Source organism: Leptopilina boulardi, unplaced genomic scaffold (genome assembly GCF_019393585.1).
Source record: "Leptopilina boulardi isolate dan_hultmark-lab unplaced genomic scaffold, ZJU_Lbou_2.1 LbouV2_354, whole genome shotgun sequence".
In the NCBI taxonomy this organism is placed as follows: Eukaryota; Metazoa; Arthropoda; class Insecta; order Hymenoptera; family Figitidae; genus Leptopilina; species Leptopilina boulardi.
In genome coordinates, this window is record NW_026137923.1 from 754322 (window position 1) to 778629 (window position 24308).

At 31.2% G+C, this 24308-nt stretch overlaps 1 protein-coding gene across 2 annotated transcripts in view; it reads right to left on the reverse strand.

Annotated features, from left to right (window-relative positions):
* Positions 1 to 3369: 3369 nt before the first annotated feature.
* Positions 3370 to 24308, reverse strand: part of LOC127286409 (protein apterous-like) — a 61387-nt gene continuing 40448 nt past the window's right edge. For both annotated transcript variants that reach the window (XM_051312823.1, XM_051312824.1), the window contains exons 4-6: positions 16585 to 17108; positions 13204 to 13421; positions 3370 to 4871 (exon numbers count right to left, since the gene is read on the reverse strand). In XM_051312823.1, the coding sequence (XP_051168780.1) occupies positions 4656 to 4871; positions 13204 to 13421; positions 16585 to 17108 (958 nt within the window). In that variant the 3' untranslated portion in view covers positions 3370 to 4655. The remainder of the gene's footprint in view (positions 4872 to 13203; positions 13422 to 16584; positions 17109 to 24308) is intronic.

Sequence of the window (24308 nt, forward strand, 5' to 3'; positions counted from 1 at the left end):
TCGGAGATATCAAATTTTCTCGTTAGGGTTCGACACCTCCGTTAATTGTAAGAAAAACGGGGAAAATGGCTTCAGCTTTCCCAGACAGTGGTGTCTCCTTATACTGCTTCGTGGTTTTTACATTGAGTCGACCGAGCTTGTATTTGGAGATCTTTTGGTTATAGTACGATGTTCACGCTGTGTCAGTACATGGATAAAAATGGATAAAAAAGTGCAACAAGCTTTAGACAATTGGGGACTAGCTGATCCTTTCCAAGTTATATTAACTAAAGTAGCAAAAAAGAGACAAAACGAGACTATGATAAAAGTTTCATTGTATTTTAAAATGATTTTACTTCGTCTTGTGGCGTCACTGCTTTATCATGTCAGGCCCTTGCCCGAATCCTGGCGAACTGGGAAGGGCCTTGGGAGGCCCAGACTATAATTTCTGCACGGGTATATTTAACATTTTTTTCTGGTTAGAATAACCAGAATTATAGTTATTTTAATCAGAATTTTTTTTGAGTGTACAATCAAAGTTTGGTTGTACTGACCAAACATTTTTTTCAGTGCGTAAAGTCAGTTTAATAAAGACTTCCAAATACTTTAAGAAATTTGGTACCAGTAGTGAAAGTAAGTTTTAGTGATACTTCTGAATTTTTATTTTAGTAGTAGAAATATATTTCAGTCAGACTTCTAAATTCTTATAAATTTACTATTGGTACTACAAAATCCATTTAAATCCGAAAATGTACCTTAACAATTTATAAATTATAAGAAAATAAGCTACAAAATAAAAAAAAAATAAACTGTCCCATAAAACTTGTTATTTTCTCATAAATATATTAAAGTAAAAAGAAAAGAAAGAAGAAGCTAATGAACCGTGTCCAGTAATCGATGTAAAGTTTACTGAATGACATTTTCTAAAACCAGAAATCGTAGATCTAGTTTTACCTCTTACTTTTGAGAGACATTTCTACGACGATTTAAAGTGCAATTCTCTCTTTGTAATGCCACTCAAGGTGATTCACCAATACTTGAAGAAAGTCTATATTCCCCTCCCTCGCTCTTCCTCTTTCACTCTCTTGGCACACACACACACATATATGTATAGTATAAACTAATGAAGATCGCTTCGTGCAAAGTCCTTCGTGGGAAAACGGATAATGTGCGCCGGTAGAGCGAGGAGCAAATTGTACAACATAAATATCGCATGTACGAGGAAATAGTAAGGAATATGCTTGTGAAACATTACTAGAGAATCTCCGTGAAACATTCTTTCCCCGATATATATATATGTATATATAAATACACACATACAATCATTGTTTACCGACGTTTGCGATTCCGCGTCAATGGAATCTCCTGTAGAATGCAATGAATGATTTTATGTATACAATTTAAACGACTTGTTTGGCATACCACCCGCCTTACAAAAAAGTTTCTTTCATTTTAAACAGAAAACGGAATTTTTCCAGACTCAATTATATTATTGTTTTGTGTTTTTATTCTAAACATTTCGCAGTGACTTTTCTAATTCTTAAAAAAAAAGTAAACAAAAATTTTTTAAAAATCTTCCTCTCTTTGAATCAATATGGAATTTTATTGATTCACCAGTACACACGCAAAAAAAGTGTTAAAAATATTTTAATATTATTTAAAAAAAATAACACCAGTTAATTAGGTATTACTTATTTAAAAAGTCTTCAAAAATCTTAAAATGAATTTTTAGAGTCTACACTAAGAAAAAAATTTGATTCAAATAATCAGTTATACTTGACTATTATCAAGTAAATATTTACTTGAACCAAATAATTTTTATTAGAATTAAATAAACTGTATTTGAACCAATAATTTCTGTATTTGAAACCAATATCATTTAATTTGAAACAAATACTAATTATTTAATACAAATAATTATTTATTTGATAATAGTCAAGTAAACGATTATTTAAATCAAATACATTTTTTTTCAGTATAGTTATATGCCCTTCTTTGATCCGGTAGCTCAATTATAAAAATGCAACTTTTAATATATCAAAATACAAATAAAATTCTTCACACCTTAATTAATTTGTATTAAATTAAAAAAAAAATGTTAAACATTATCGTATACAATAAAAAAAAATTTCGAAAGTGTCAGTTTCAAGAGAAAATTATCATACGCAAAATAATATAGCGTAAATTCATGAGTGCATAACATTTCACAATAGTGAGCATTAAGTCACTATGATAAATTATTGTCTGCTTGCACAGAGACTAAGAACTTTCCTCTTATTAATATTATTATGGTAAATATATATAACTCGATTCACATATATATATATAATGTGTGATACAATTCACCTTTAAAAATATTCTCACGAGAATTTTTAAATTTAATCAATATTTTTAGTACAATATTAAAGAAAAGAAGAAAAAAAAACCTGCTCTTTATTATGACACTCGATATATATTCATAAACTGGCAAATTAAGTGGACTATAAACGACATCTTCGCTATGTAAAACAGATACCTTAACATTTTTATATCTCACAAATTATTCCACCTAAAAGGAAAAATACGGTAAAAAATATAATAACACTCGAGATAAAAAATTGTTATAAAAAAAAGTAGCTCTTTGCTTTTTTTTTTTGCTTAAAAAATTAATTTTTGTTGAATACCCAACTTTTTGTATTTTATTTATATCAAACGAATATATATTTTATATAACGGATTTTTATTTAAAATGAATATTTTTCTTCTTCTCTTTCATTTTTCCATATATTAGCTAACAATAATATTGCTATCCATATAATAGCAATTAGGATTAGCTAAAATAACTAATTTTTAGTTAATATAGCTAACTATATTTTTCTCCGTGTAGTATTTCTAAATAATTTTTTTAAAATCAAAAATCGTAATTAAAAAAAAGCTTATTGAAAAAGAATATTTATATTTGAAGAGCTCCACGGAATAACGATCTATGGCACAATTGAAAAGCTTGGTTATGAGCTTTCAAAAAATATAAAAATTTTATAAATTAATAGCTGTAAGCGAATTATTGTAACTAATAGAATTAATAATAGTTACCAAAAGTGTAATAAATAACAATTTACATATACATACTTATTACAAATTTCATGAAAATTTACGTTTTTTGAAAGCTCATAACCAAACTTTTCAATTGTGCCATAGATCGTTATTCCGTGGAGCTCTTCAATTTTATTAATATTAATTATTAATATAATTGTATTTATTAATATTAGCAAAATTTGACGAGAAATATAAACAAAATAAATGAATGAAAAATAAAAATTATATATTGAGATGTTGGTTTGAAAAATAAAAATGTCTATAAAATTCGAATAATTAAAAAAAACAATAGGGAAAAATAAAAGTATATCAAGATTTTCAAGAAAAAAACTGGGTTTCTTTATTTCTTCAAGTGCCTCCTTCGACAACATTTCCATATAATCAATATACTGTACAATACATCAGTCAGAGAGCTTTAGAAATTTTACATCGCAAACTGCTTGACAATCGTAAAGTTAAGATCACACGACGAAAATATAATTTATATTCTTTTTTTTTTTAATTTATTTGCACATATACATATCTATATATTATATTAAAATAGTTTCAAGTTATTGACGAGCCTTTAATTGCTTTTTTTTCTATTCATATTCCCTCCTGAAGAACCATATATACCGAGCCAATAAATATTTATCAATTAATCTTACAAATGCTCGTTTAAATTATATATAGGTTTTTTTTTTCTTCAAACGAAGGATTCACTTTAATTCTGACTCAATGGAAAATAAAAAAAAAACCATTCGATAGCGACGATTCTAGAATAAATACACTGGAGAAGTTTTTAATTTTTTTTTTCAATATAGTACAATAAAGCAAAAAAGAAATCGTCGTAACGTATATATCTTTTTTTAATCTGAAGATTACGAAGAGAGTTGTAATTTTTTATTCTACAATATAGTTAACTTAAAACTGAAAATCGCATTAACTTTTTACATAAACGCTCTCAATGAAAGCGCAATAAATATTCACAAAATGCTCATACGTTCGTCAGTCTTCTAGCCCTTAAAACCTCGAAACCACCGCTTTTTTTTATATATAGGTTTTTATATATATATATTTCACTCTACTAACATTAATTTATAAATAATTTAGACCGGTGAACAATTTTGAATATTAGCAACTAAAATTAACTAATAAATCAATCACAATTTTTTTTTTCTATATAATCTCATTTACATCCAATTTCTTGTGAAAATTAAGATATTCATAAATATTTGTTATTTATCTCTTTTTGTTGGTTTATTTTTGCCTCTTGTTATATATATATATATATATATGTATATCGTTAGAAAGTCTTTGAAATTGGACAGGGAATTTTTCATGAAGCTGCAGTGATTTCAAGGACTGATCTAGGATTTTCGCCCGGATAAATACACGTCCGCCATATACGACGACATTTACAGAGAGAACGAATGGAACGTCACTTTGCGAGACGAGACGTCCAATTAAGGCTAACTACTACCTTGATTCACTTTCACTCTCGTTCCGCAGGCGTTCTAAATTTACAAGTCTCTCGTTCGAAAAGGTGGTTGACACACACACACACACACACAAGGGGCGAGAGTTTATGGTTGGCTCATCGTAGTATTGAATTTCCTTAATCACGCACAGTCAAGGGAGGCTAGTGACGCCGGACTATGAGGTCCGCCAAGTATAAATGGAGGACTCATTGGAGGACCACCACTTCCTGTACTATTGCCATAAAGTTCTAAATCACCAAGGGAACCGCCGTCAACTCCGCTGCCACACTTGTCTGATTTGCCCTCCTGTTTCAACACCATGCGTCGCCATTTCGCACGCGCATTCTGAAACCACACCTGCAACACACAAAACGGGAAATCATCGATTAGATTATATTAAACATAAATTTCCGCTTTTTATATATTTCACACACAGACATTATTGACACTTGAAAATTAGGGGTTGATTTTCACTTCCTTCTTATAGAGAGATAGATAAATACAATAATAAGTTGATGACAAGCAAAAAAAAAGTTTTTTCAGGGTCAAATTATACGTTCCTAAACTAATAGAAACAACTGTGTTTTTGAGATAATAATTATATATATAGGTGCAAGGTTAATGGGAACGGAATTTGGTTTAATGTTCCTTGAGAGAAAAAGAGATGAGTCAAATGTGCTGAGAGAAAAAAACTATTATTTACGGAAGTGATACTCACAAATTTATAATACTTTGCAAAAAAAAAAAAAAATTATACAGCAATAATTACATTTTAATTATAACTAAAGAAAATAATTTTTGTATAAGATCACAAAAAATTATAAAATTAAGTTATATATACTCTATAAGCTCATAATGAAAATGGTTACTCTGCTCTCTAAATTTGAATCAGTGAGATTTCACTGATGAAATATATTAGCTAGAATTTAGCAACTGAATCATTTCAATAAGATTTTCACTGAAATTCAGTAACATTTCACTGAAAATCAGTAGAATTATTACTGATTTAAACAGTAAAATCTGCATTATAATATATCGGTAAAACAGATTTGACTGTTTCAAACAGTAATAATTTTAATGATTTTCATCAGTGAAATGTGACTGAATTTCCATGGAAATTTTACTGAACTATAATACAGTTGCTAAATTCCAACTAGAAATCTCACTGATTCACTGAAATTTAGAGAGTGAGGTTTTCAGAGTCGCTGATTGCAAATTCAAATGTCAGTTTTACAAAATTCAATATGGCGTTTCCAATATGGCTGACAGTTTTTTTTTGTAATTCATTGGATTTACTTAAAATTTGTTACTCAGGGATTTTTTTGGCTGTCGCATATATCAAGTCTTTAAATTTGAATTAGTGCTAGAATTCGTTTACTAATTTCTGAAAATTTCTACTAATATGCATTGTAGTGAAAAAATTCTCACTAATTCAAATTTAGAGAGTATACTGTGCGCGATTCAAAAGCATATGCTACAAAATTTATATAATTTTACAAATTTTTGTAAAGCATATTATAATTAATAATTTTCATATGCTCTTAAGAGAGCATATTTTTTTCAATTGCCAAGCACTCTTGTGTAATTTTGTCTTTTGCAAAAATATCACAAATGATTGAAAATTTTCTGTACGTATATATAGTCAAGAATCGGGTCCATTAAAGGGATGTTAAAGACAGAGATGAGCCGATTTTTTTCCCTTCGCGACGAAGTGGAGGATTCGTGTTAAAGAAGACAATGAATCAGGAACGAAGGAGGGATTCTAGTATATATATATGTGTGTGTGTGTGTGTGTATCGAACGTCAGGACAATGGTCTATTGCGTCAAGAGCTCGAGGCATTCTGCGACGATAAATAAAAGATGGTAATGCATCGAATCGTGTGGGTCGCCATTTTGAAGATAGTCTCCTCCCTCGCAGACTCCCAGGAGAACGACAAAGAGAGAAAAGAATGAAAGAAAGTGAATCGGGAGTATTCCCCTCGAACGAACGAACCAAGAAGAGAGAAGGAACGAAAGCAGGATGAACGAATAAACCAACTCCCGTGGCTGCCGGAGTGAGTATTCGCGCGTCTCGCGATCAATATCAACCAAGATGGCGCGCTCAAAACCTCTACACACTGCGCCCGAATACAATAGTCGTCTTTTTCCTCTCTCTCTCCTTCTCTGTCCATTCTACCAACTTCACTACAACCCCTTTGAGGCTTTCTCGGTCTCGAATTTAACCGTTCCTTCTTTCTGTTCCCATACCCGTTTTCCTATACTATATGTGACTCAGGAATCTCTTCGGGAAGCGCACCGAGATATATTGTGAATAATACCCAGAGCTTGGTTAATGGGAAGGGAAAAAAAAAGTTTTATGGACTACTTGCTCTCCCTAGCGAAAGAAGCAGAGACGCCACTTCCTCGAATGTGATAATAATGTATATATATATATACATACATAGTAGAAAGAGGAATATTGTCTTCGATAAATTTTTTCTTTTCCATACGGTGTACTTTTCATTTTACAAATTTAATTTATTGTAGATTCTTATTGTCTGGAGAAATAAAATAATAACAATAATATATACACCTATAGGGGGAAAATTTTATTTGTCTCAACTACAAATATATTTTATACCAAAAAAATTTTTATTTGAACTCGTGTTGAAATTTTTTAAAGGGCCCTAGCAGGGCCCACGTCGAGAAGCTCCAAATCCGCATGAAACAGGGCGAGTCAGTTTGGGGGACACAGAAGAGTGCCCTACTTTAACCCGATTAAAATCGATTAAAACGGGGGCCTGGTTTGGACCCGATCGGGTTCCCTGTTTCAACCAGGCGATGGCCAGGTTGGCGAATTTCATCACGGGAAACAAATATATTTTTATTTAATTCAAAAATATACATTATATTTGTTTCGTATATAAAAATTCCTCTGAAAGAGAAAAGTTTTATAATATCAATAAATCTTCTCCCTATATATGTCAATAATGTGCGAGAAAAATCTAACTAGAAGTAATTTAAAAAATATAACCATATAACAGAAAGACAAATTTATGTCATGGAAACTGATTTAAGGAAAAAATTGAAACCTATAAAAAATTAAAACCGAAATTTTTTGAGAATACCTAAACGTATTTTGGATACGAATACATTTAATCTTACATTTCTGTTATAGAACGATGAGGCGATGTGCCTGAAATTCTTAGAATGCTCAAATGAACGAAATAATTTTTTTTGGGTATGTAAATTTTTTAAAATTTCTCCTGTTAATGAAATATAAACAAATATAAATAAAATTAAATAAAAATATTGAATATTGAATATTTATTCAAGGGAGCGTCTATAAATTATGTCACACCTTAAGGGGGAGGGGGGGTCAAGCAATTTCGTGACAACCAGCAGAAAAAATGGCGCTAATGTGTGTAAAAAGTGTGACATGGGGGAGGGGGGGGGTCTAAAATAGTAAAAAATAGTGTGACGTAATTTATGAACAGCTCCCAACATTAATTAATTAAATGATTAATTTTTTAATACAAAAACTAGTATTTTTCAATAAAATTTAAACTTAAAGAAGTAATAAACAAAGTTTTGGTTTATTTTGAACAATGGTGTGAAATGATATTTTTTATTCATGCGCCGGTAAAGGGTTGAATTAAAAAAAATATATATTTAAATGAGGAAAAATATGATATATATACTACTATGAAACACGTGTAAATGAATGTAGTACTTGAGACTCTCTTTTCAAGCCACTAGAGCATGTGGTATATAATAATAATCAGAAGAACTCTTAGTGCAATCAAAAAAAGGCGAAAATTTTCTAGATATGTAAACAATTTAAAAAATAAAAATAAACTAAAAATTTTAAATTCAAAAAAAAATTTTATCTTCTTTTCTTCTTTTTCATTATTATTAATTTTAATTGACTTACATATATGACGCTTCACGGTGAAAAGTACCTTAGACTACAAAAAAATTTTAGGTTATGTTTAGTGATAGTTTTACCTTTATTAAACGTTCATTTTTAATTATGCAAAAACAGTTTTTATTGTATGTTTTGAATTTAATGAAAACTTACAATATTATAGTTGTTCTTTCTTTATTATTACTCCAAAAGTCTCAAATATAACCTAAAAATTTTTGCAGCTAAGGTCCCTTTCACGGTGGAACGTTACATATATAGATTATCAATTTTATTATATATATATATAGCATATTATAATGTATTTTAATCACTACGGATGGATACCTTTTTCAGTCAAATCTTTTTTTTCAGTATATATACCATTAACCTTATTAAAAATTAATTACCAGTAGTGGTGCGATATTGGTACCAGTACCGTGCCAGTAGTGAACTCTGGTAATTTTTGGTAGGGGATTTTTCAGCTCCCAACCAAAAATTGCAATATTATATACCAGAGTTGACTACTGGCGCAGTACTGGTTCAGTACTTTTCAATGTTTAAAAACAGGAATAATTGAAATTTGATTAGAAAGTTTAGATTTTCATCGACTTTTGAAAAATATGAAGGGAAAAATATATTTCTCAACTTTTCCAAAGTTGCGCCAATACTGGGTGCCAGTAAGTTTTGGTTGGATTAATTTATCTATAAATCCAATCCAAAAATCTCTGATATAGGTATCATTTTTCCATAATGCTCTTTGTTTATAACAACAAAATTGTCATATCATTGAAATATTTGGAAATTGTGGCGCATATCAAAACAATGTTCTGAGTTCGATGACAAAGGGTCGTCTATGCGAAATAAATAGCACAGAATGAGTTATTAGCGTGGTAATTTATGTCTGGCTTGCATGTAGGTGTACCTTACACGTCGGCGAACGATTCTGAAGACACTAGGGATTTGACTACTGCCAGATTGACGATGCAGCTCTCACATATGTACACAAATATACATATATATATATATATATATATATATATATATATATATATATATTTAACGCGGAAAGAGAAAAGAACGAGTCTCATATATAGTGTGTCGACGGAAATATCGCGTTGCGGCGCTTTTAACCCAACAGCCGTAACGCGGTTCAGAGCGCCACTAATTGGGAGAAGAATATACATACTTCGGGGTCGCGCCCGTGAATATTTTTATCGAGTCGCCTCTTCAAAAAGAAAAAAAAAATTAAGAAGAAAAACAAGAGGTATAACGTTCACGCGGTCTATCTTCCTGACTCTCGGCGTTTCTATTTCTTTCTTTTCTTCTTTCTTTTTTTTTCTCATCTCATTTCCGTTCAAGTGACGCGCAACCAGCCAATTTACCAAAAGAAAAATTTCAATGGCAACCCCCCCTTAACTAAACTTGATCAATATAATTTATATCCGCATCCATTTCGAAAAGTAAAATTAATTTATTAATTAAAAAAAAAGTATTAAAAAAAGAACCTATTTATTTAGTGTATGGAAATATATTGAAATATGAAAAATAAACAATAATTTACATGTACTTTTTTTAAATATATGAAAATTAATAAAGAAAATTGATTTTAATAAATCAAATATATTAATTTTTAAATATGTGTGACGCTAAACGAGAAAAGGGACCTTACGTCAAGAAAATTTTAGGTTATGCTTGTGATTTTTGAAGTAAAAATACTTACAGACAAAAAATTCAATAAAAACTAATTTTGATTTTACCTAATTAAAAAGAAACTTTTTATCAAGGTAAAACTTATATTGAACATAACCTAAAAATTTTTTGACGTAAGGTCCCTTCTCTCGTGGAGCATCACATTATATAAAAATATTGCTTTCATCTCAATCAAAAAATATTTACATTATACAATTAAAATTTAATGTTGTAAATTAATTAACAAGATCTCTATAATAAACATTAAATCATTAAAGTCGTAAACCAATAATTTCCAACTGGAAGACAGACTGATTTTAATATTACGACACATATCTTTCGTTTACGTATACATATATATATATACACGATAATACTAATTTTATATTGTATATTAGTTCCCGCAAATGCAATGGAAATAAATTAATCGTTTATTTCTTTACAATATTCAAATGAAACGCAAACACCAATCGATTATAAATATAATATCGAATAAATTTATCCAATGTAATTTTAAATAATCAATATTTAACATAAATTAAGATTCAGATTTTTTTTAATTATCTAAGAATAAATATTAATTTAATAATAGATTTTTTTTGAATAAAAAAGTAGGTATAGAAATTAGTTGACTATCATTATATATAAAATTTACAACTTTAGATATAATGAAGAATAAAAATACTCAAAACCCGTCGAGGATGAGTATCCTAGCTATAATATATGTATAAAATAAAAACAAAATGATGAAATTTTGAAAAGAATTAAATAATGAAGAATGGATCTAAAAAAAAATTGTATATACATACTATACAAAATTGTATAGTTTTAATTATTTTAATTAATGACTTTCTCTATTCTAATAAAACTTTTCACTGTGTTCCAGATGAAGGTTTTTTTCTTGTAAATTTCATACTTGACACCAGTAAATGGAAATTGATAAAAGGGAATTGAATTTATACACTGAAAAAAAAGTTCTGGTTAAAGTTACTAGATGCGTTTGGTTAAAAAATTTCTAGTTATTTTAACAAGAAAATATAGTTAAAAAGACTAAACAGTTCTAGTTAAATAAGTATGGTTAAATTATTCTGGTTAAAATAATTCTGGTTAAAAACGCGCGTTCGCGGACACTGCATAGCGTCTGTTGTTCTTTTTCGAATAGTTTATCGTGCGGATCGCAAGAATGGATGAAAAAGTTAACCAAGCTCTGGAAAATTGGGGTTTGGGAGAATTAAAAGATCTGTTTAAAGGTTGGTTATATAATTAATTTTATAATATAAGTGAAAAAATTGTTGACGAACGGCAAACTCGTGTAGAAAATAGTTTGAAGGTTATGTTGAAAACGTGCTCGACACGTTTTATCAGAATTTTAATTCTGAATAATCATATTTAAATAAACATTATTAAGAGAATTGCAGTGTAAAGGTGTTATTGTTTGATTGCATTTATATGTACATAATACAAATTTTTTTAATTCATATTTTATAATATTTTATAATATCATATAATAATAATAAATTTAATTAATTCTCTGATTAACTAGAATTTCTGGTAAGATAAACCAGAAATTTTTTTACCAAAAATTTTTAACTAGAAAAATTCTAGTAAGATTAACTTGAAATTCTAGTAAGATTAACTTGAAATTCTGGTAAAATTAACCAGAATTTTTTAACCAAATTTTCTAGTACTTTTAACCAGAAAAAGTAGTAAGGGTATATATAACTTTTTATTCTGGTTAGATTAACCAGAATTCTGGTTATTTTAACCAGACTTTTTTTTCAGTGTAGTCACTTTTCAGAAAAACAAAAAATTAATGCCAGTAAATAGAAATTGATAAAGGTAATTGAATTTCTAGTCACTATTTAGAAAAAAAAGGATCAAAAGTGACCTGTTTTGGGAGAATCATACTCGTATATGAATATATTTTAAAATAGCCTACATTCTAACTCCCGTCTCAACAAGAAAAATAACACGGAAAGAAAAGGAATGGTTGGGCCAACCATAGGTATTGATAAATACGTCCCATCAATATTATATGGTTATCACAACCATATCTTTAGTTGATACAACCATAGTATGGTTGGCCTAACCAAAGGTTAGGTTGTCACATCAAAATGATGAAAAATTGCAAATTTAATGTGTCAACCTGACCTTTGGTTGCGCCAACTATACTATGGTTGTATCAACTAAAGATATGGTTGTGGTAACCATATAATATTGATGGGACGTATTTATCAATACCTATGGTTGGCCCAACCATTCCTTTTTCTCCGTGAATGATTAAAGAAGATATGAAAATGGTTCACAGAAAAAACCTTGTCTCAAAATGAGTAGCGTACGGTACTCATTTGCAACAAAAATGAGCCAGGTTGGTGGCGCCACTGTCTATGTCGTTTAGCATTGGCTCATTTTGAGATGTACCAAAAATGAGACTATGTTTTTTCTGTGTATTCTTAAAAGTTGTTTTTATTAAAAAAAATTTTTTTGTCTAAAAAATAATTTAAAAAATTTTAAATAACTAATTGTTGAGACGGCAGTGATTTTAGTCAAAGAAATTCCCAGAATAAAAATGATGATTATAAATATAAAAAAGCATATTCCTTATTTTTGACAGTGTCTATTATTGTCGTGTTACAATTTTTTTTTTTTTTTTACATCTATACACATTATATTGTGCATTGCTACTCGCATAACTTTGGATTAAATTATGGGGTCCATGGTATTTCATACCGCAAGTTTTATAATTGAGTCTCCTACTCCGCGAGATTTCTAGCTCATAAATTGTATTTTGCGGTGTAAATTATAACTGCGCTATAAGATCTAAGCCGCGTATAGTTAATAAGTCATGCCTAACCGAGTCGTATCGTCGAGCATATATATATATTCACTCTCAAAGCATTTCTGGATCCGGATCCAGTCGATGAAAAGTATACTGACAGCAGTTGAAATGCCACCTCAATTACATTTATGTCGACGAACAAATAAAAAAAAAACAAACAAACAAAAGACAGAAAAAAGTAGAAATCATATATTTTTTTAACGTAAAACGGTACACGTTTTTCTTACTATTAATTTACAATAAGAATGAATGAATATAGAATAAAAAGTCTCACCTGTAATACCCTCTTTGGCAAGCCTGTTTTCTGGGAAAGCTGCTTCAAATCTTTTGCATCGGGATTGTGATTGATAGCAAAATAACTCTTCATCGTTCGAAGTTGATGATGCTTAAAACTCGTTCTCATTCGCTTCGTGCGACTATTTGAACCTGGCATTCCTGGAGTTCCGGGACCGCCCCTTCCGAAAGGCATGTCTATGTAATCCGAATTAAGATCTGCAACCAAAAAAAAAAAAAGAAAGGTTGTTTTCATTAAAAGGATATGATGATGATAATACTTCCTCAGCGGTTTTGCTCATCGAAGAGTCTTTAAAGTCCCACGAAAAAGAAGAACAAAAAATGGGACAGGGGGAATATTAAAGAAATAATGGAAAAAAAAAAATTATGCAACTGAGCAAATATTTTTCCACTAATAATTCACTTTTCATTATTTACTTTATACATGTGTTTAAAAATTGATGATACGATTTTTTTTAAACTTCTGTATGAAGAAATTTCAATATTCTACGATTTTCACGAGATATATAGATGCGCATTTATCATTCCTTTTTTTTCATCAGAATCGTTCCTTCCACTATAGCTGTCGTATGAATGCAGCTTAATGCTACATCGCGGACCAGATTCGAATCCGATTCACAGTGATTTATGGATGCGTAGGCGTCGAGCGTTTGCCACTGAACCCCGATAAAATTTGTCCCAACGACATAAATTCACGAATCCGATTCGCAACAAAGCGTTCTTGTTGCGCGTGGGCCGAGTTCCGTAGACCAAAAACTTCATGTAGACCACAAACCGTGGGAAAACAATGACTGCCCCTTCGTTCGAAAATACGTTTTCAGACACACTTATATACCATCATCGTTTTTAATTCTCTCTCTTTCTTTTTTTTTTTCCTCTCTGCGACCTTTACGCACATGAGCGAGACCTGTTTGCGTGTCTTAAAAACTGAAAGGTGCGATCAAGTCACTGATAATTTTCAGAATCATGAACAGTGTGTGTGTGCTTTCAGCAAGAAATGATTCAAATGTTGTCCTACACACAAATTATTATTGTTTCGAAACGGATTCTCCCTGTTATTAACGACAGGTTCATTATAATGATCCTATGTTTTGATTTATCTAGATTGAATATACTGATATATATATATATAAAGTCATCCGAAATTTTCATTTTTTTCCGAGAAATTTTTATTTAAATTTTTTAACACTATTTGTATTTTGAAAAAAAAGTTTTTTTTTATCTCTTTTCCAATTCAAATAATAAATGACGATTAAATACCGAATGAATATATTGTTTTGAATTAAAATGATTCGTGAAGTGTTGATAGTTGATTAGGATATAATGTAAGGTCATGTGAAGATTTATATCGTTTAATGCAAGCTAAGTCCCTACTTTATAAGCACTGTTCGATGCGTATCACGACTCATTAGCTCACTGTTAACAAAACGAGGTGATAGTGTTTACGTATATATATATACTTATATATAAGACCACATATGGCTATACACGATCAATTACAACTCTACATGCATTTTGATAAAACATTTTATTTGAATCAAACAAATTTTTTTCTAATAAAGAACATATTGTTCAGGGGATCAAAAAAAAAAAAATAATATCAATAACGTATTTGATTCTTTCAATTAAAAATAAGCAAATGAATAATTTGATTAGATTAACCAAATTAATTAATTGCTTATATAGGGACGCATAAATAAGCTCTAAAATTCTTTCCTTAGAATTTTTATTTACCAATATTTCATTGACTTTTTTAAAAAAAAAATTTTCAATTTTCATTCTACAGACTATATTCATGCGTTCCTATATATATATATATATATATATATATATATATATATATTTGGTTGTTCCAAATAAATTTTTATCTGAGTGATAATGTCAATAGCACTAGTTGTGCATATAGTAACTATACTATCAATAATATGGTATAGTAATGACATTTTTTAAAAATTTTATTCTTGAAAAATTATAATATTGATATAGAGTGACTTATCACTCGCCATAGAGTGTAAATTACACTCTTGTTCTTCACACTTGATCGTTTAGATAAAAATGCTTGTTTTAAAACTCTACGCGAACGTAGAATTCTTGGACTGAATCCGAGACCCTTGTTCGAAATGTGATTATCATCAAGCAAGCCTTACACAAGTTTCGAGTACTTCTCTGTCTTTCTCTGTGTTTATATATTGGACCAGATTTACTTCTGTAAATCTTCTTTGAACATATACACTATACCTATATATTTATTGCATAGTAAATAATTTTTAAATTTATATATAATTTTAATCTCAAGCAAAAAATTGAAATTCCAAGTCATATAAAGCAAAATCAATGCAAAACTCTTATGCGTCGTTTTTTCGAATTTATTGTATAATTGCCCGTTGCAAAAAAAACAAATCATTTATCCATATATATATATATAGGAGCATAAGGGGATATGGATCCCCAGTGTTGTGTTGATAAGCAAGCACTCTATTAATGAAACAAATAAGCAATTTCAATGATAACCCAGATGAACCGGTCCGAATTTTTGCCAAGAATTTTTAGTCTCGTCAACTGTGTGAAACCAGTTTTAGATTATAATATATACTTAGATATATATATGTATTTCTTTGCACAACTGGTTTCCTTTTCATATAATCAAAATCATTTATTATAATTATACATAAATATGAACGTGAAATTGAAATCTTTATTGCTCGCACAAACTAATCGCAATCAAGATTCTTTGATGTCTTCAATAGATTTCACGAATAGAAAGATAAAGGGAGAAATATATATTAATGAAAGAGATATTGTTAATTAGATGTCAGTTGAAAGAGGAGGTAAATTTTGTTTCCCGCAATTATTTATTTCAAAAAAAAAGAAAATTCAAACTTTATAATAAATTTTAATAATAAGAAACATGTTTCGATTCAAGTTTCATCAATATAACGCATATATTGAAGCAGAACAAATTGACAATGACTTTGATTGAATATATAGAATTTTATATATTATATTATTATAAATTATTTACCATTATTATTTGTATTAATTATCATTTCGTTAATTGAAATATTAAATTTTAGTTTCTTTATACTACACTGATAGAACTATTAATTTGATGGTATCATTTTGTAAAGCAACGTTTTGATTTTATATATTTATCAAAAATTAATCCAAATATTGGGATTATTTTGTGATACCTAAATTATTGGTATCAAAGTTGAAAAAGAGTTTTTGTTGTTTTACTACTCCGTTTGGATTAGTATATAAACATATAAATATGGTTGTAACGATCATTAATCTCTATAAGTGTGTATAAAAAGTTTTAAATTTATTCCCTAGAGGAGAAAAAAAAGAAACAATAGCTCACCTAGACTAGCAGTCATAGCGTCGAGGTCCTTGGGTTTCCTTTTTCTGGGCCTTCCCTTCTGTCTGGGAGGTGGGACATTGGTTCCGGAACCGTTGAAATAAGAGGGCACCTTGGGGGGTGAACCAGCCTCAGGGCCGGATGGTGTTGTCGATTGAAGATGAACGGGACTCACATGAGAATGTTGATGTTGATGCATTGTATTATGTGGATGAGGAGGACCATGTGGATGATGATGCAAAAATTCAGGCGAGGGAAACGATTGACCCGGATAATGTGGTCCCGGGGGATAAACAGGAACCGGTGGACTTTGCGATGGATGCATTTCTGCTCCCATTTCATAATGATGTCTACACAAAACAACTCCATCTCTCATTCCAAAATGATCCCCCTTTGTTAAGGGCACTCCACAAGCCGCACATGAAAAACATCTCACATGAAACACCAATTCACGAGCTCTCATCACCAATTCCGAGGCAAGTATCGCCGCTTGACATCTTGCACATCGCTTCATACTGCCAAACATTCTGTAACAAAAAAATTTTATTTTTATATAGTTACTTTTCTTTAAGATTATAGTAGACGCAAAAAATGTTGAGTATACTATTGATATAGGAATCCATTTGAAAAAGCCCTAAGTACATTGAACGATATGGCGATAAAAAAGAAAAAAAGCGAAAAGCAAGGGCAGATGAGAGAGAAAATAGCGATGCACCGGGTATAGCATGACATCGCTACTGCATTAGCGGCACCCAACAGTCTCCATTACCCAACGTAAGCTGCCTATCTGTTCGATATCTTCTTCAGCTACCAACCAAGTTATGCCAGACAACCTGCCTACCTGTATGTATATATATATATATCTCTTTACCTCCAAATATATTACATATATACACACACATTACCTTCCAGTCATCTACCGAGGAACTAATAGATAAAGATGTGTCCGATTTTATAATGACCCATACGATCGTCGTCTGGAAAAACGTGATTTTTTCAAAAGCAGCAAATGAAACACACGTGTTTATCGAATTTTGCTCTCGGAAATATCAGTCACGTTTCAGTTTCTTTCTATATCCAAAAATGCACAATCTCTCTCTCTCATCCCTTTTAAATCGCTGTTGTCAAAATAAGTATTTTTTTTTATTACGTATTTCGCTAATCCACCCTAGAACGCATGAATTATTTTCTGCAAATTTCAAATGACATAAATTCGATTTTAAAATTTGGAAAAAATTCATGCGCTTTTTCTAGAGTTCGGTCATTTTTACCTAGAGAGCTGAAATTTGATACAAATTTGCATTTTTGCTTGTTTCATATTGTATCAAGAGTATTTAATATTAAAAAATATGGAGGTATAATAAGAATATGTGTAAATCAGAAGTGTCTAGTTCGATTATACATGTGAGGTAAATCTTAGCAATTTTTTTTTTTTTGTTACCTTTGTCAATAGACGCCTTTTTTATATATGAATATATTTTATTTGATGAATATAATGTTAAAGGCAGGGGATACAGCGTTGCGCGTGGGACGATATACGTGACTGTTGTCGGCTTCTTGCATTAATCTAGATCATAGCATTATATTACCCTCATCTTCTTGTTGGCATTCCGTTACCTTAGCGCCCTTGGCATTTTTCTCTCAAGAAAATACGTGCCACCACGTAATAATTGCTCTCACGTATATATATATATATATAGATACCATATACATAGACTCCTTTATCGAGATGACTCGTTGAAATCTGTTTTCATTCATCTTATCATTCTATTAATCAAACCTTTCGTTATCATATAATGCGCAATCAAAAATTTCCAGAGTTCACTTCAGTACTGGTACCAGTAATGCGACAGTAGCCAATTTTTGATAGTGTTAGTGCAAAAAAAAGGCGATGTGACCATTTTTTAAGATTAAAAAGAGAAAACAATTTTCCTGACAAAGACAACAGTATCTTGTTTCGAGTTGGCCAAGAAATAATATATATTTATAGAAGTAGAGTAGTAAGATGAAGGCAAGTCTCGAACCGTGACAGAAAACGACTTGGCGTAGATACAGGAAAGTATGCGAGAGTGGCACCACACCGGGTGTCCCGGTTTGGTTGCAGTATGTTTTGCTGACTAATGCGACGAGAGCACGGCATCGTAAAATGCATTCAGTGTTCTGTATCGAGCGACAAAAGTACATCTCTTTCGCCTCGCGCTGATACTGGAATATCGATGTGAATTTGCGATTGGTGTATATCCAGTTCGATAGATATATATATATAAAACGAGTCTCACGCTTCTCAGTCTTTGAAATGTATATACATATATATAAACGCAAAATTCAAATGTACTTCGACAGTAGCATTAAAGAACACGAAACATAACTTGTTCCATTGCACTCTCAGCAATAATTTATCCCACAAAGGAGCAAGGAAAGACCTAACTTGTTCTCGCTTACAAATTGAGAAATAGGTATATGCAAACATAGAGAGAGAGAGAGGCTCGATAAGAATAATTTATCGCTTAATATAAATAATATTTTTAAAAATATGATTTGTGACAAATTTCAAAAACTTGTCGCTACTTGGTTTACCGCATTTTGAAGGAGAGGAAAAAAAACCAAGTCTGTATAAAGAAAGAATAAACCACGTGCTCCGAATGAGTGTGCGAACGCTCGGCAAGTGGTCCACGGTTATATACATATACATATATAAAAGATTTCCGACTCTTTGTGGAGGTAGTGTTTAGGCTGCGTGCTACTATATGGGCTTTTCTCGCACGGCTTATAATGCACATTGTATAATAATGTAACGCATATGGCGCATCTTGTAAAACTCTGCGGGTTGTCTAACGTGAATCGTGAATGAGGTTACTCCCGGTTGCGAACTCATTGATGAGAGAAAAAGAAATGAAAAAAAAGGAAAAGAGAGAAAGAACGAGAAAAAAAAGAGAGAGAGAAAGTAATAGAAGGTGGTGAAAGATAGAGGAAGAAACAGCCGCGATTCTCGTTTAGCAGATTCTTATAGTTTTCACCCTTGGTTTATTATATTATATGCCCCTTGGCCAGGACCAGTCGATTGCACAACATACAGTTCGATAGATCCGATTAGGCGAAAAATATGTGGTCCTCCCCGCTGAGTGTTAGTTCACACACTCAAATAGGATCAGCCAATATGACAATGTGTTTCGAGTCAAGAGAGACCCCGTCAATGGTTCCCGCAATATTCTAATCCCCCCTTTAGATTACCTCTAAAATCTCTCGACACTTCCTTTTCAATTCTATTTTCAGAATAAATAAATAAATATGCACTTCAACCTGTTGGTTCGGTTATCCAATTCCCTCTTGGCATGCATTATCCTCTACATATATGTTATTCTCAAATTTTACAACAGTTTTTTTTTCTGAAGTGGTTTTAAAAAAGAAATTTTTTTCCCCTTAGACTGGAATAAGAATTTTTTTTTTTTAAACGAGAATGCGTAAAATTGGAATTTATTTTTTTTTTATGAGGAATTTTCTAAATTCTACAAGAGCTTGGCGAATCATCGATCTTTTGTTCGGGATTATAGTAGCTTAAAGAGGAAAATGATCAGGCATTGTTTAGAAATCTTGTAAACCAACTGATCCGCGCCGAGTATCTTACACTCTGAGTATTGTCTGGCGAGAAACATCTTTATCTCCTCACAGCAGGAGAGAGACAGTCGGAATGACTCCCCGGGTCCAGGAATTTTCAACAGGAGTGACATTAGTAGTAGCATTTATCTAATGACAGATGACTTTATTTTCACTTCTGTACCTTTCTCTCTAAAATATATATTACAGGTAGAATTCTCTCTCTCTCTCTCTCTCTCTCTCTCTCTCTCTCTCTCTCTCGAGAGAGAGAGAGAGAGCTTCTTTTCTGACATTCGTTAATATTTTCAAAAGTGCATTTTTGATTATATCAATTTCTTTTATAATCGTAACTAAAAACAAGTAATAAATTAATAAGAGGAAATGTTTAATACAAAAAAAAATTACATCGTCAAATGACTTACAACTTGCATCATGACAAGTACAAATTTAATGATTTTTAAAACAAAAAGTATTCGAATGAAGATATTCATATGATATATAAGAGGACCTCTGATGGTCTCTTTATAGAGGGACATGTACCTTTCCTACTAAGTATGTATATTTATATCAGAGGTGTGTATATACGACACGAGAGGTTTAACATCTCAAGTAACCTGATACTTTTGTAGGAATGGTTTATGTGGTGACACCCGCGATTTCTCCGTGGACATACGACGCGACATGACCTTGCAAACCCTACGAGAGGTCCCCTGCTGTGATACGCCGAATCCTCTTATATACACCAAAAGACCCGATATGCTTAGAATCCATCGTAAAAAAAAAGGAACCTCTCAACTCAAAATCCCCAACAATTCTTGTAAAAACACCTACCACAATAAATAATACAGGTGTCATTTGTCCTCAACGAAACGTTTCACAATGGATAATCTCAACGATTTCTACCATGGGTGTAAACATATTTACCATCAGACCATTTACGGGTAATTTGACACAATTTTCATGATTTCTGCGAGCAAAAGTTTTGTCCGCAAAACAAAATTTTCTATCTTATAAGCGAAAGGAAAAACTATTGAAAAAGATTTTAAACTTTATAGGCTGAAATTGAAACTAAAAAAAAAATATTGAAATTAAAAAAAAATACCAAATGAAAAGCTTAAATATACTATAAAAAGAAAAATTTGTCACCAAAACAAAAACCGAAACTAAAGATCCAAGGTAAACTTGAATTGCTATCTGCGCAGAAAGTTGTCGATTTTTTATTTTTTTGCTCTATTTTTCGAATTATCGGATGGAGAATCGCCCATATATATTTTATCAGTAATGCACTTAGCGAGAGTTGTTAATGGGAAAAAGAAACACGTTTTCTCCATAAGACTTCTGATGGTCAGTTGTCACCTGCTCTTATATTATTTTCCTTTTTGTAAAATATAATAGTCCGTTTGCAACAGCTGTAGGTAATAGTGAAGTAGACTCTGTAAATTACTTGAACACATTGTCGTTAATAAGATGGATGATATCCACTCTCACCTACAAGAGTCGCGCTCGCTCTTTCAAAATGTACGCGCGCGCAATACAAGTAAGATATAAATTTTAAATGTTATATGCACGACTCTGGCGTTAAAATCACTCTAGTGTATACACCATCATCGTGTTTAATTGCAGACCGAAGTCGAGTGTCTCGGGTGGTTTGTCGCGAATTAAACCTAAGAGACTTCCTGGAGTTCATCGTGATGATGCAGTGGTGCCAATGGTCACGCATCATGAAGATGGCGTGCTCGCGATTCACAGACGGTGAACGCAACTCTCAACAGTCGCGAACCAACTCCTTCAATTTTGTATATAATTGTGAATGAAATTCTCCACAGCATGAAAAAACGAGAGCTACAAAAAGAAATGTAAAGGAAACTTTTCGAATGATGATTAAGAAGCATAAAAATTAAGGAATTTCAAGAAATAAAATGGAAGACATTTTTTTCTTGTTTATTAATAAAAGAAATGAAGATAAAAGTAAGATGTATAAATCCAAACGAAAGAAAGAAAGTTATTAAATAAGGCCCATTTGGAAAGATTCCCCGGAAAGTGCCCTCTGGAGGTTCTATCAGAATTCCGCCAGAACTTCCAACGTAATTCCGTCGGAACTTCGTCGGAATCCCATCGGAAATTCTTTGGAACTCCGATGGAATTACGTTGGAAGTTCCGGCGGAATTCTGATAGAACCTCCAGGGGGCACTTTCCGGAGAATCTTTCCAAGTGGGGGAACAGTTTCAAAAACTAGTGAGGCATTATTTGAATCTTCTTTGAGAATATTTTAGCGCATTTATTTCAAGAACAAAAATTAAATTTTATAAGGAAAAATTAGTCATCTATATAAAATTATAAATCATTTTCAGTTGCGTTCTATATTAATACTGATCGCGTGCTTCTTCCTTCGATGATTTCCACCATTTCCTCGTAAATTAGTTGCTGATAGATCTCTGGTTATCTAATGCAAAATTTCTATATCGTCTATATGTTACATGCATAGTTGATGTGATCACTGACACGAAAAGAACATTTTTTTTTTTACTCCCAACTAGAAACCGTATATACTTTCCATCACACATCCATTTCTATCAAAGTAAACTCAAATAATGTACGCAATATCATACGCATATACAATATGAACATTTAACATTTTAATATTTAAATATAAATTTAAAATTTATCCTTATAAAATTTGAATAATTAAATAAAAATAAGAAATATCTACAGCAAAAAAAAAAGAAAATAGATTTTAATTACACAGGAAATAAAAAAAAGTTAGATAAATTTAAAGCTATCTCCATTAGTCAAAAAGAAGCTGGCGAGCGATATACCTTTTTTAAATTATTTTTTTTGTGGGTGGTACAAAGGGAGGTTCTTTAAGGATTATAAAACGGGCAATGAATCTTCGTTGATCCGGATAAGCGGACTCCGCGGATTCTGTGTGATCACAGGAAGCAGAGCACCTTAAATCAACGCCTCGCAAAAGGAAACAGCTAGTGATAATTGAGCCATAACCCTCGCTCGGTGAACACACAAATATTTCAGCGCCCGGGAGCACTCTCATAATTTAACGCTCATAATTAAGATGCGTCGCGCGCAGCATCCACCTCACTGCAACCCTACATATATATATATATACACACCTTCCGCATGATACACGATGTAATGTTGTTTATCTTCCTTTTTTTTATGATTATATTCAACTGTTATTCTCGATTTCCCATCCTCATCCATTGTATATTAAACCTTATTAAATTAACAAAATTCTCAAAAAAAAATCCATAGACATAATTTTCAGAGTTAAATATTTGGAAAATTTTAAGAAAAATATTGCATCTCAACAATTTTATACAAATTTTAGTATCAATTTGATACCTTCAAGTTAACTGTGATAGTGAAAGATTGAACTGCAATCATATATTAAAACTTTTCCTGTTCTAGTGAAACCTTTCGCTGTTCAGATAAATCTTTTTTTTACGGGTACAAATAAATATATCCTACAGTAGTAATTAAAAAATATTTTTTTTGTGAAGTGTGTTTCTTAAAAGAGAGAGTAATATAATACTGTAAAAGACTGAAACATGCATCATCGGTAGCAACTCCGTTGTCGCAGTATTTCTCAGACCCTGTTTCCCTGGCTGGCAGTTGCCAGCTTGATGCAAGTTTTCTTATATGCTTGTCAGCTACATTTGCGACTTATATCAGAAAGAAATGAGGGAGCCTTCGGAAGAACTTATGCGCTTGCTTCTATACACTCTAAATCTGAATCAGTGAAAATTTCACTGAATTCAAATCAGTGGCTCAGTTTTCTTTAATTCATCAGTGGAATTTCACTGAGAATCAGTGGTTTTTACTGATTCCCAGTGAAATTCCACTGGTGAATTAAAGAAAACTGAGCCACTGATTTGAATTAATAGAAATTTTCACTGATTCAGATTTAGAGTGTAGATATACATATCCATAGCAATTGCAACAACACAAAATAAAAGAAAACCAATTTCCCTCCACCAGATTCTTCCGATAAGACTCAAAATTTATAGTCTAGAACATTTAATTACTCGATGACAACATTGCCACAAAATTAATACAGATATTACAGATATATATCACATGCATACATGCGTATATAATTCATATATATTTATAAT